We start from the raw sequence: 14,763 nt of genomic DNA on the forward strand, positions 1-14,763 counted from the left end.
AAAAGGGATAATTAGAAGAGCATATAAAACATTGCATGTTAACTATAAGAATCAATTAGAGGAGGTTAGAAAAGATTGGGAAGAGAGAGAGAGTGGAAAGGCAAGGCAATATACAAAAGAATGGGAAGACATCTATATGGTTCCCAAGTATGTAACAGAGTGAGTCAAGAAGGTTTACGATTTTTGGTTTTAAGTGTTGCGAAGGTGTTATACTCCACGCAGGATTCAGAGAATTTTTCTTCAGGTAGGTAGGACAGAGACATGTAATTGGAAACATATTTTCTGGGAATGTAATGAGTTTGGCAGATTTTAAAAATTTCGTACTTGGTGAGAAGTGTTCGAGGGGCCAAATGGCTTTAACAATGGAAATGATTCTGCAAATATGGTACAGCCATACTAATTTTAATACTACTGGTTGCCTAAAAAAACAAATGTTAGAAAATGGAAAAGTCCATCAGTCCACCCCTGCCTCATTCCGTCCCTCACTCCACAACCCCTTTTTTACCCAAGGAGTTGGGGTGTCACATCTACAGTGACCATCATAGAGCCAGTGTTCACACTCGGGCGACTATCCCGATCACGGTCTTAACCAGTTGTTATTGAAGTACTGCTTATTATAAAGGAAATAAAAGCACTGCACATGAGATCTTTGAAAAAGGGAACGGGCAAACTACACAAAAAAAAGGAATTTTTGGGAGTGATACATAAAGAATAGTGTTCTGGAGGACGATTAAAGTTTAAGGGAAGACAGGGACTGTGAAATTGAATAATGTTGGAGTGGATGATGATTGTTAAAGAAAATTGATATATGCATGGAAATGAAATGAAAGGTATTTACTATGGTTTGGTTTTTCTGTTGTATGTGTACCCATGTCCTTGTCTACAATGTAAGAATGTAAGAAAAGTAATGAGACCTATAGATATCTCACAGAAAACTTGCTAGCAAAGTCAGCTGCTATGTTTCTCACATTCTGTCTTTTGCTAGTATTTAATACTAAATAAATAATGAATGATTGGTGATATTTCCATTGAATGTCCCATTGCATTCAGCTGACTAGGGACTTCAGTCCCCATTTTGCCATTAAATTCTATTCTTGCAAGAGAAACTGGTATAACAAGTAGAGCATTGTGTTATAAGTTGGGAAGAAAGTAATTAAAACAGAGGAACCTTTTGGGTTCTAAGATTTTAGTTTAATAAACACTGTTTTATCGTTGAATAGTAGAACAAGAGAAAACATCTCTTCATCTCTGTTTACATGGTTATTTAGTTAAAACTATATAGAACTTAGTTTGTTGTTCTAAGATGTGGTGAATAAACGTGCATCTGAGAGATAAGACAGAAGGGCAGAATGGACAAGATTGAAGCTCATTTTCTTGGATAAATTAATGTTAAATTGATATATAATTACTTGAGTTGAAGATAATGAATTGCTATGATGATGGGAAAGTAGGGAATTAACAGATGTATGAAAAGTGTGAAATGCTGAAAATAATTACTGTTATCTGATTCATATTTGTGCCTGAAACACTATTTTGCAGGCTATGCATCTGGTGTATCGTGCCCTTGAGAAGGAGCAAGTGCCTTTGTCCTTACCCTATTGTTTGGTGCCACTTTCCAAACGGAAGAAAAGTACTGCAAGTCCTGTGCCACTGCTGCCTTCCCCGCCTTCTGCAAAGGAACTTCGCCAATCAGTGCCACCTGTTGCCACTTTGCCTCCTGTTGCTGCTATGCCACCTAAGGATCTGTTAGTACAGGTAAAAAAAAAACATGAAACTTTCATTGTGTAGAACATGTTACATGGCGTCTTTATGTGTGTTTGTGTGTGTGTGTGCACACTCGCTAATGCAAGTTCATGTATATGCATTACTAATGCATCTATTAGAGAAAAGTTTACTGCTTGGTAATTGAAATGCTTAAAAATACAGTATTCTAACAATGTAACAGTGTGACTGCTATGTTATTGTTTTGATGACTAAGTGGGATGGTTGGGGCGGTGGTTGCGAGCCATGGGAAGGTATAGCTAGGACAAACATAATGCAGTGTGTGTTAAAAAAAAAGTTTTAATAATGTTTTAATTAATTTTTGTTTTATAAGTTCTTAGGTAAATACTAGGCTAACTGCCCTTGAGGGCCATTTTAAGCCTAGCAAATTTTCCTTTTTGTGCTCAGAGTAACCTATCCCATTTGATTGTAGGTTTGCCTTACCCATCCCATGGTTGATAATTATATATCACTCCTAATAAGAATAATTGGGATAATGCGATATATAATTTAATGGGACCCATGCATGGAATAAAGCATTTAGGAACTGCATCTGTCCATTAGTTGAACAGGGAGCAGTCCTGGGGTAAATTTTCTGTTTCTCATCCTTGTCTTTAAGTTACACTTGAAAATGGAAAGGGATGAACTTTGCTTTATGTGGATGGGGAGTCTGTTCTGTTTCGCTTCAATTTCTGTCCTTTTGTTTTCCAGAAACACGTATTTTGTTTGCATCATTTGTTGAACATCCTAGATAACATCACCTGTAATTTCTTCGGAGTTTGGATAGTACACTGTTTGTAGGAGGAGGAGTTAGGTGAAGAGTCTTTGCACAACATGTAGTACTCTTATTGACTGCGTACACTGACTAAAACAACATGTTTCCATTTTTAAATCATTTTTATGATGTGTGCATCTAGCTTCTCCTTGCATCAAACTGGAATGTGCTAGTTGTCATAGGGCACAAACAGAGGTTGTTAACCTCTGGATTTCCCTCAGACTCTTTTTCAATCTCTTATATCTTTTCACTTTAAGAAGTTCAGCCCTCCATCTGAATGTTTCAATTGTCTAAATGGTTTAAGCAAGTACAACTGCTTCTGTCCACACCTACTCTCAAGATTAGCGTATGCGATAGTTGCTAGGGCCTGCTGTAGTTGTAGAGTAGACAGACATTTCCATAGAATTTGATGTTGCAAGAATACATAAAGTGGTGGTTACCATGGTGATCCCTTGATACTGCTCTATTGGGTTCTCAGAATAAAAGTCTCAACTCTGCAATTAGCGGGCAATCTCCTCAGCCCAGACCCCACAAGCATCCATTTTGTTGGGTTACAAATAGGTTATACATTTTAGGTTTCATGTTTGCTGCGAGTAGGACTTTGTAATTTCTAATTAATGCAAAACCACTGAATATTACATGAAAAATAGCATAAAAGCAAGTACCATTAGAAACCTGAAACAGTCTGTGGTCGATGTCTCTTTATTTTCAAGCATAACATCAGGCATTCTTTTTGTGAAATATCCCCTCACCAGAAATATAATTATTGAGGTCTTCATAGACTAACGTCTAATGTGAATAAGTACAATGAGATGCTACATACTGTAGTAGGTAATAAAGGTTTAGTAAAAGAGGAAATGAGGCATACCTCCCAGTCTTTTAATGCAATAATTCTAGACAAAGGTAAAAATAATGGGAAGACAAAGACCCAAAACCAGAGACAGATTTTAAATATTATTCTTATAAAAAGTTTGCTTGAATAGAAGGATATGAAGTCTTAAACTCAAATGTATGTTGTTATTTAGTGATTTCAGAACAAAGTGATGTGCCAGAAAACCAACAATTTTATGAGGAACAGCCCACAAGTATGAAGCAGAAAATCAAATCTACAGTGGATATAAAAAGTTACACACCCCTGTTAAAACACCAGGTTTTTGTGATATAAAAAAATGAGACCACAATAAATAATTTCAAAACTTTTCACAGCTTTAATGTGACCCATAACTTGTACAATTCATTTGAAAAACAAATCTGTTCGGGGGAAAAATATAAAAAATAAAAACATACAATAAGCTGGTTGCATAAGTGTGCACGTCCTTAAACTAATACTTTGTTAAAGCACCTTTTGATTTAATTACAGCATTCAGTCTTCTTGGGTACACACCTGCCTTCAATTAAAGAGACTCTGATTAACCCCAGATAAAGTTCAGCTATCCTAGTAGGATTTTCCTGCCATTTACTCGGTTGCCTGCTACAGCAGAAGCCATGGTTCACAGAGAGCTTACAAAGCATCAAAGGGATCTCATTGTTGAAAGGTATCAGTCAGGAGAAGGGTATAAACAAATTATCACAGCATTGGATATACCATGGAACACATTGAAAACAGTCATCAAAAAATGGAGAAAATATGGGACAACAGTGACATTGCAAAGAACTGGCCATCCCTCCAAAATTGATGAAAAGACAAGACGAAAACTGGTCAGGGAGGCTGCCAAGAGACCTACAGAAACACTGAAGGAGCTGCAGGAATTTCTGGCAAGTACTGGTTGTGTACTACATGTGACAACAATCTCCCATATTCTCCATATGTCTGGGCTGTGGGGTACGTTTGCAAGATGGAAGCTTACACAGAAAAACATCCAGGCCCAGCTAAAATTTGCAAAACAGTGCATCAAGTCCCCCAAAAGCATGTGGGAAAATGTGTTATGGTCTGATGAGTTTTTGGCCACAATTCCAAAAGGTACGTTTGGTGCAAAAACAACACTTCGCATCACCAAAAAAACACCATCCCCACGGTGAAGCATGATGGTGGCAGTATCATGCTTTAGGGTTGCATTTCCTCAACTGGAACTGGGGCTTTTGTCAAGGTGGAGGGAATTGTGAACAGTTCCAAATACCAGTCACTTTTGACCCAAAACCTTCAGGTGTCTGCTAGAAAGCTGAAGATGAAGAGGAATTTCACCTTTCAACATGACTATGAACCAAACTTACATCCAAATCGACAAAAGAATGGCTTCACCAGAAGAAAATTTAAGTTTTAGAATTTCCCAGCCAGAGCCTAGACCTAAATCCAAAAGAAAGTCTGTGGGGTGACCTGAAGAGGGCTGTGCTCAAGAGATGCCCTCGTAATCTGACAGATTCGGAGCACTTTAGCAAGCAAGAGTGAGCAAATATTGCCAGGTCAAGATTTGCCATGCTGATAGACTTCTACCCCAGAAGACTGAATTCTATAATTAAATCAAAAGGTGCTTCAACAAAGTATTACTTTAAGGGTGTGCACACTTATACAAACAACATATTGTGCATTTTTTTATTTTTTATATTTTTCCACTAACAGATTTGTTTGTTTTTCAGTTGAATTTTACAGGTTATAGGTCACATTAAAGGTGGGAAAAGTTTTGAAATGATTTATTGTGGTCTCATTTTTTTATATCACAAAAACCTGTCATCTTAACAGGGGTGAGTAAACTTTTTATATCCACTGTAGCTGTTTTGCAAAATTCTAGACAGTTGAGAGGTATGCTGGGAGGAAAGAAGGATGTTTGTCTTGTTTCACTGTTGCATTCATCACATTTGGGTTCAGGATAGCCCTCGGCTGGGCCAAATACCAGAGACTTAGTATTTCTGTGTCAGTTGCTGTCACCTGAGGATTGACGTCAGGTCGTCAGTAGTGTAAAGTAAGGCAGCCAGCACCATTACATCAGTCTTTCTTGCCATGGAGCCCGAAGAAGAAGCAGTTCGCACGAGTGCTGGTTGGCCACTACCTGAGTTTTCATCACCGAATTGAAGTTGAAGTCTTCGAAAAAGGGATCTGTCCCCTGTAGTTTTGTCTGAACAAGAGTCAGATGAATCTTATGCATCTGACTATGAAGACATGCAACCCCTCTCCACTTATGAGGATTCTGATGCAGAGGACTTCATTCCTTCAGCCTCTCCCCAGAGGATTTTTCCTTTGGGGAAACCCTGCATATTTTAAGGGAGCATTTCCAATGGGAGAGTCAGGACTACCCTCAGTCTAAAAAGAGACTCGGGGAATTCCTAGATCTTCTGCAACACAGATCCTTGGCCATCCTCTCGTCCTGGATGTTGTGGATGATGTTTTCTTTGAATCCAGCTGGACTCCTGATGCCCTACCTCCTGCTCCCAGAAAACCAGACAGGTACTGAGTCCCTGACTCACACAAATATCTTTTTAAAAATCCAACAGCTGACCCTAAAGTCATTTCTCAAGGCCCAAAAGGGATTAAAGCAATCTCTGCTAAGAATCCCACCTCCTCAGACAGGGATTCCCGAGCAATGGACAGATTGGGTAAAAAAGTATACACCTCACCTACTCTTGCTATCAGGGCACTAAATTGTCAGTTCCATATGCTTAAATTTCAGCAACATACCTTGGAACTCTTTAAACAAAAAATGTCTTCCTTTCCTGCTTGGACAGAATCTAAAGATTTGCAAGACTTATTGCATTCTGCAGGTCAAGTAACTAAACACACTTTGCACTGTGGTTTTGACACCCTAGAAGCTTCTTGCAGGGCAGCAGTCACTGGATCTATCATTGGAAGACATGCATGGCTTAAGGAACAACCCCTGCCAGACCATATCAAATCTAAATTGTTGGATGCACCCTTGCACAAAGATAACTTATTTGGCACTAAGGCAGAAGAGGTCTTAAAAAAGACGGAAGAAAAAGCAAAATCTATGCAGACATTTAAGGATTTCTTACAATTCCAGCCCCCTAGGTTCAGCAGGCATTGTCCCTCCAAGCACTGGTCCTTTCCTGCTCTGAGTAAACCCGCCCAGCCTAGGCCCTGTGGAAGCAGACCCCCCCCTCAGACAGCAAGCCCCAGGGAATGCAGACATCTAAGCAGTGGACTACCTCCACTTCTAAACCAGGGAGTTCTAAGCCACTCCTTTATGGTAAGAATTCACAATGACTCACCACCTCCACCCCTCCGCCCACCTTCAATTACCCCTAGGAGGAAAACTCTCCTTTCACTCAAACACCTGGGCCACCATTACCAAGGACCAATGGGTTTTGAACATTGTGTCTCAGTGATACAAATTTTCCTTCCACACCCTTCCAACCCCAAAAGGGTTCCCAGGTCTACCACCAATTCAGTGGGCAGAGGCTCAAAAGCAAATCCTTTCCCTGCTCTCTCTGAGGGCAGTAGAGCATGTTCCTGCAGAACAGATAGGCCAAGGCTTCTACTCCAGACTTTTTTTCTGGTGCCCAGAAAAGAGGGCACCTGGTGCCCCATCCTCGATCTCTCCATTCTAAACATCTTCGTGGTGATCCCAAAATTCAAAATGCTCACCCTCCAGTAGTTGCTACCCATGGTCTCCAAGGACACTTGGCTAGCCACCCTAGATCTAAAAGAGGCCTACCTCCACATTCCTGTCAGGGAATCATGCAGGAAATATATCCGCTTCAGGGCAGGATATCAACAATTTCAGTTCTCTGCGCTTCCCTTTGGCTTATCTACTGCTCCCAGAGTTTTCACAAAATGTCTGGCACCGGCCATTGCCTTTTGCAGACAAAGAAATATTCAACATTACCCCTACTTAGACAACTGCCTTATTCAGGCAGACAGCCAGGAAAAGCTGCTCAAGCTCCTGGTCTTTATAAAGACCCTACTAACCTCCCTAGGTACACAATCAACAAAAAGAAATCCAAACAGGTGCCCACTCAAAGGATTATTTTCCTGGGAGCAAGCCTGGACACAACATCTCAGATGGCATATCTTACACCAGAGAAACAAATTTCCCTGACAACCTTCTTCTCGCAACCAGCCACCATGCCCCAGCTATCTGCAAGGAAAATCCTGCAAGCTCTGGGGTTCATGGCATCTTGCATACTACTCATTCCATATGCCAGACTGCATATGAGGAAACATCAGTGGTACCTAAAGAGCCTTTGGTGTCAACATTCTCAAGACCTGGAAACTCTTCTACCTGTAATTCCCTGCATCAGAAAATATTTCCTTTGGTGGGCTACAGCATGCTCCCACAACAAGGGCTGCCTTTCTCACCACCCTCCGCCACCCAGGCCCTCACCACAGATGCATTAGACTATGCTTGGGGGGGCACACCTGGACGGCAGGTGCATACAGGGCCAATGGAGCATGCAACAAATCCCCCTTCACGTCAGTCAAAAAGAGATGATGGCTGTGCAGCATGCATTGACAGCTTTCAAACCATTTCTTTCTCCAGGGGCTCTCTTGATCAAAACAGACAATACCACTGTAATTTGGTACATCAACAAGCAGTGAGGGACTTGCTACTACCATCTATGTAGGCTGCCAATGACCCTTTGGCACATAGCCTCTGCCATGCAACTACACCTGTTAGCACAATTCCTGCCAGGCTGTCTCAACTCTCTGGCAGACCCAATTAAGCAGAAATCTTCTGGACCTACATGAGTGTCTGCTCAACAGAACAACCTTCACCCTAATAACTCAGAAATGGGGCACCCTGGAGGCTGACCTTTTTGCCTCCCACACCAACCATCAGCTCAGCATATTCTGCACCAGGGAGCATCACTGCATGGCTTGGAAAGTGGATGTCCTGTCCTTCTCCTTGGTCAATCTATTGGTTTATGCCTTTCCTCCACTACCTCTCATCCCCAGGGTGCTGCTCAAAATAAAGGAAGAAAAACCAAGGACCATTCTGATAGCTCCAGATTGGCCCCAGCAGCACTGGTACCCCTTGCTGTTCAGCCTCTCACCACTGCCCCCATGTCACCTTCCTCACATTCCAAACCGCCTGACCCAGAGGGAAGGGGAATTCATGCATCCCGAATTGCAAACAATCAGGTTGGCAGCTTGGCTTATTCCCTAACCCCGAACCAATCTGCCAACCTCAGTAAACAGCTTCTAGATGTTATCCATGAAGCCAAACACCCTAACACCAAAAAGTCTTATGCTAACAAATGGAAAAGGTTCTGCACCTGGATCCAGGCTAAGGGAGCCAATACGGCACAGCCCTCCCTCCCATCCTGGATTATTTAGCTGACCTACTAAACAGTGGCCTCTCTTTCTCTATAAAAATTCATGCCTCTGCTGTTTCTGCTCATTTTCCCTCTGAGCAGCCCCTTTTCTTACGCCCTTTGATCAAACAGTTCGTAAGATGGGCTAGCAACTTGAGGCCACCCAGAAGGGCACCAACTCCAGCTTGGGACCTTAACTTGTATTGGGAAAGCTCACCTTGCCCCCTTCGAATCATCTTCTTCTGCAGAGCTGCAATTTCTCTCCTGGAAAACAGCATTCCTTCTGGCCATCACTTCAGCCAAAAGAGTCTCTGAGCTGCAAGCCCTCATGATTGTGGAACCCTTCATCATCTTCCATGCTGACAGGGTATCCATCAGAACTAACCCATCCTTCATTCCCAAGGTGATTTCCAGTGTGGCTCTCAACCAATCTATTCATTTGCCCTTTTTCCCTAATTCCCAGAACAAGGGGGAAAGGATTCTGCACTCTCTAGATGTGCACAAACAGCTCAGATTCTATCTGGACAGGATTAAATCCTTCAGGAAGTCAGATCAACTGCTGGTTAGCTTTGCTACAGGGGCAGAAGGCAAAGGCATCTCCAAACAAACCATCTCCAAATGGATAGCACACTGCATCCATTTCTGATACAAGCAACATGGAAAGCCTCCCCCCAAGGGGGTCAGGATACACGTCACCAGAGCAAGCCTCCACTTCTGCAGCTTTCCTCAGAGGAGTTCCCCACCAGGGACATCCTGGAGGCTGCCACCTGGATATCTGTTCACATGTTTACTAAGCATTACCACCTGCCTCTCTTCTCCAAATCCAGGGCAGGGTTTGCCTCTGCAGTCTTGCAGGCATCCTAGCCAGCCCCTAGTTTCCTTTACTGCCTCCACCCTTTTCCTTAACTTTGGGAATCAACCCAAATGTGATGACTGCAACAGTGAAACACGAAGCCCATAGTACAGTTGTGTACACTTACCATAAATGTAGATGTTCGAGTCTCTTCACTGTTGCAGTCCTGGTTTCCTTCCCTCCATCCCCCTTTCTTTTCTTTCCTTACAAGGGACTTATTGGTATTTATTTTCCACTGGTGGGGTTTCTTCCACCAGAGCATTGCTCCTACTTGGGGGTTCCTGACAAGTTAGGACAAGAAAAACTGATGTAATGCCATTGGCTGCCTTACTTTATACTACTGATGACCTGACGTCAGTCCTGGAGCAACAGCAACCGATGCAGAAATTCTAAGTATCTGGTATTTGGGCCGGCTGAGGGCTACCCTGGCAGGGATAACGCAAATGTGATGACTGCAACAGTGAATACACTTGAACGTCTACATTTATGGTAAGTGTACACAACTGTACTTTGCTTCTTCCTCTCCCCACAGTCACAGTGACCATGGATTCTTCCCAACTAGGGTTGGGGGGGGGGGGGGCATTTAGAAGGAAAGGTCCAAGGCATGTAGTTTTGTTTGGAGACCAGATTGCATATCAGTGTCCTAGAAATGACAGCATTTCTTCTAATGTTGCAATCCTTTCAGGACATCCTCTGTTTGGGACGATTGCAGTACACACTGACAGTAGTCTTGTATATCAACAAACAAGGAGGAACCCGTTCTTACCCGTTATGCAGAGTGGCCATGAGGATAGGGGAATGGGCAATTTCTTCAGACTGCTTTTTATACTGGGGAAAACCAACATTGTAGCAGACAAACTCAGCAGGGCCATTCTGACCCCTCATGAGTCGTCCCTCAGTCAGTCAGTGGCAAAACTGATTTTCTGACATTGGGGCCAGCCTTGCTGCGACCTCTTTGCTTCTGTCAAAATAAGTGCAGCAAGTGCTTCTCTCTGATCCCTGCTCTGAGGGAGTCCCTGAAGGATGCTGTAGATCACAATTGGCCCTCTGGTCTCCTTTATGCCTATTCCCCTCTACCATTGATCCTGAAGTTTCTGCAGAAAGCCAGAAGGCTGAAGAGTGCAATAATCCTCATTGCCTCCTACTGGTCTTATCAGGCATGGTTCCCCTTTCTGTGGTCTCATCTGAAATATCCCCCAATGATTCTAAAGCCCTAACAGGACCTCCTTTCTCATCCATCAGGGAATCAACATCCCAATCTACTCACTTTCAAACTGACCACTTGATATCTCCAATTGCAGTAATTCTACAATAGTCCAGGCTTGCTTCCCCTGTTCAAGACATAGTTTTAGCTTCCCAAACAGCTTCTACTAAAAAGGTGTACCCAAGCAAATGGAAAATGTTTGCCATTTGGGCTTCCAGAGAGAATATCGGTCCTTTCTCGTGCCCAATTTCAGCCATCCTTCTCTTTTTAAAGAAGGAGCTAGTTTTTCCACACTCTTCAAAGAAGGGTCTAGTTTTTCCACTATAAAACTTCCACTGGCAGACATTTCCAGTTTTCATGCTGGAGATGTTTCTGGCTCCGTTGTGATGTCTAAATTATGTAAGGCATTCATGAAAGGAATTTTTCTGCTTAGACCCCCAATAAAAGATCCTACTCCGCTCTGGGAGCTAACTGTTATTCTTCAAGAACTAACTTTGAAAACCTTTGAACCAGTGAATGATTGTGAAATGAAATTCCTTTCCTGAAAAACCATCTTTTTGGTAGTTGTCACATCTGCAAGAAGAATTTCTGAACTTCACCCCTTATCATTGAAACAGCCTTACTCTGTCTGTATGAAAAGTTATGTATCTCTCTGCACCAGTCCATCTTTTATGTCTAAGGTAAACACAGCGACTGATATTAGCCAGTCTTTATAGTTGTCAGTCTTCTTGCCAAATTTTTCTAACAAGGGTGAATATATTTTGCATATGCTTGATGTTCATAGATGACTGCAAATGTTCTTCGTGTTTCACCGTTGCAGTCATCACATTTGGGTTATCTGCTTGCCGTAGCCCTCACTCGGCCTGATTAGCAAAGTCTTGGGTCCTGCATCGGCTGCTGTCCCTTCTTCCATGATGTCAGGTCATCAGGGGTATAAAACATGCAGCCGATGCCATTACATCAGTCTTTCTTGCCGTGCGGTGCCCGAAGCAGAAGCAGTTGGCAAGTGCTGGTCGGCCAACTCCTGAAATTTCCGTTTTCGAGTTTCAGAACCGAAGTCTTCAACTAAAAGCGAAGTACCCCGTTGGGGAAACTTTTTCTTACTCTAAACCGATGTCAGTAAAAGGAAATAATTGCATTACTTGTGGAAAGCAAATACCACACAAAGATTTTCATTCGTACTGTATTCCTTGCCTAGGCCCTGACCACAACGTACCTTGCTGTCGGTTTTGTGCCTTATTTAAACCACGAACTATCCGTCGTCGGTATATTTTTGCTTCTTAATATTTTGGCGCTCAGTTCAATTATCCTGATATGTCTTCAGTAAGCCATCCGACTATCAACATTCCGAAAAAATGCAAAGATAAAGACAGAGACAGGCCACCTAGGCCCAAAGCTGCCGACGACGCTTCTCCTAAGCTAGTCACCAGTTTGCAGGTACTCAGTGAGGTGTTTTTGCAGCTACTTCAGATTCGCAGGCCTCTACTGAGACCCATTCGGAGTCTGGTATGTCGAGAAATGCTTCACCTGTGGAAACTGCGGATGTCTCTACATCAGATGGGTCCAGAGCCACTGTGCAGGCACCGGCTTCTGAGGGTGTATTCAGGCCTACTGACTTTCGTATTAAACCGATGCCATCTTCTTCTTCACTGCCTAAAACTCGAACCATGCCTAGAAAACTGATGCCCAGACCGCATGGTCAGGCGTCTGTGCCTAAAAAGCAAATGATAAGAATGGCTGAAGACCTTATCACTTTAATCGGGGAAGCCAGCCTTCCCCCTCTGAGACCTAGGACTGAGTTTGCATTTGATACTTCTGACCAGGATTCTGAATTTTCTGTTTCCTCTGATGACCAGGATATCTGCCTTTGAGAATTCTGATGCTGAGGACTGTATTCCCTCTGCCGCCCCCCCCCCCAGAGAATTTTTCTTCTGGTGAAACCTTGCATACTCTCTGGGAGCATTTTTGTTGGGAAAGTCAGGATTTCTCTGATTCTAAAAAGAGGTTTAGGGATTTCTTACCTCTGCCCCAGCACAGGCCTTTAGCCATACCTCCTGTACTTGGACATTCCTGCTCCCAGAAAACCTGATAGATATTACAGTGTTCCTGACTCTCACAGTTTCCTTTTTAAAAATCCTACTGTGGATCCTGAGACCATTTCACAGGGACCCAGGGGCATTAAAGCTACTACTGCCAAAAATCCTACCCCCTCTGATAGATACTCCAGTGCGCTGGATAGATGGGGTAAGAAGGTATACACTTCTGCAACTTTGGCCATTAGGGCCTTAAACTGCCAGTTTCATATGTTAAAGTATCAGCAGCATATTATAGGATTGCTTAAACAGAAAATGATGTTGATTTCTGATTGTGCTGATAATAAGGATTTACAGGATTTTACTGCATTCAGCTGAACAAGTTGGAAAACATACTTTGCAATGTGGTTTTGATTCACTAGAGGCATCTTGCAGAGCTGCTGTAACTGGGTCTGTACTTAGAAGGCATGCTTGGCTTAAGGAGCAGTCCTTGCCAGATCATGTTAAAGCTACATTACTGGATGCTCCCTTAAACCAAGACCACCTGTTTGGCAACAAAGCAGAAGGAAGTACTTAAAAAGATGGAGGAAAAAGCTAAATCTATGCAAACTGTTAAAGATTTCCTGCAATACAGCCTCTCAGATTTAGTAGGCATTGGCCTTCTAAGAATTGGTCCTTTCCTGTCTCTTCCAGGACTTCTCAGTCCAAACCCAGGAACAGCAGACCACCTAGGCTACAGTCTCAAGGTACACACAGGCCTAAGCAATGGGGGGCTCCCACTTGCAAAGTTGGAAGTAGTAAGACACCCCCCTATGGAAAAATGTCACAATGACTTAACCCTAAACCTTCCAAGCCCTGCTCAACTGCCTGCTCCCTTAGGGGGAAAGATCTCCCTGCATGCACAAAACTGGGAACTCATTACCCAAGACAAATGGGTTTTAAATATAGTTTCCCAAGGATACCAATTCCACTTCCACACCTTACCAACCCCAAACGGTTGGCCAGACCTACCCCCAAATCAGTGGGCAGAGGCTCATCAGCAGGTTCTCTCTCTTCTAAGTATGAGGGCTATTCACCCTGTCCCAGCAGAGGAATGGGGAGAAGGTTTTTACTCAAGAATTTTCCTGGTACCGAGAAAAGACAACTCCTGGCATCCTATCTTGGACCTCTTTATTCTAAACACCTTTTTGGTAATCCCAAAATTCAAAATGCTAACTCTTAATCAGCTGCTTCCCATGCTAGACAAAAATGCCTGGTTGGCAACATTGGACTTAAAGGAAGCTTACCTGCACACCCCAATAAGGGAATCTTGCAGAAAATACCTACGCTTCGGAGCAGGCTCCATGCACTATCAGTTCTCTGCACTGCTCTTTGGCTTATCTACTACACCCAGGGTATTCACCAAGTGCCTAGCTCCAGTCATTGCATTCTGCAGGCAAATAAATATTCAAATATAACCATACCTGGACGATTGTCTAATTCAGGCAGAAAGCCAGGACATACTGTTAAATCATCTGGCATTTGTAAAGAAACTGCTAACCTCACTGGGGTACACCATAAACGAAAAGAAATCTCACCTTATTCCCTGCCAACAAATTGTATTCCTGGGAGCAAGCTTGAACACAACTTCCCAGATGGCCTACCTCATGCCAGAGAAAGAAGTTTATTTGACAGCCTACTTCAAACTACTGGCCACAAAGACCTAGCTATCTCCAAGAAAAATACTGCAAGCCGTGGGGTTCATGGCCTCTTGCATCCTACTAATTCCATATGCAAGGCTGCATTTGAGGAAACTACAGTGGTATCTAAAAAGCCTATGGTGTCAACATTCTCAGGACCTGGAATTACTGATTCCTATCATTCCTTGTATAAAGACCGAGTTCCTTTGGTGGACAGAGCCTGCTACCACAACAAGGGACTGCCATTCACTCTA

At 42.9% G+C, this 14,763-nt stretch overlaps 1 protein-coding gene across 2 annotated transcripts in view; it reads left to right on the forward strand.

The window, feature by feature from the left end:
- EPS15 (epidermal growth factor receptor pathway substrate 15) overlaps window positions 1-14,763 on the forward strand; it is a 2,462,763-nt gene that overhangs the window by 982,143 nt on the left and 1,465,857 nt on the right. For both annotated transcript variants that reach the window (XM_044086083.1, XM_044086082.1), the window contains exon 9: window positions 1,540-1,755. In XM_044086083.1, the coding sequence (XP_043942018.1) occupies window positions 1,540-1,755 (216 nt within the window). The remainder of the gene's footprint in view (window positions 1-1,539; window positions 1,756-14,763) is intronic.

The sequence above is a fragment of the Protopterus annectens genome, chromosome 10.part0 (assembly GCF_019279795.1).
Source record: "Protopterus annectens isolate FY-2018-M chromosome 10.part0, PAN1.0, whole genome shotgun sequence".
In the NCBI taxonomy this organism is placed as follows: Eukaryota; Metazoa; Chordata; order Ceratodontiformes; family Protopteridae; genus Protopterus; species Protopterus annectens.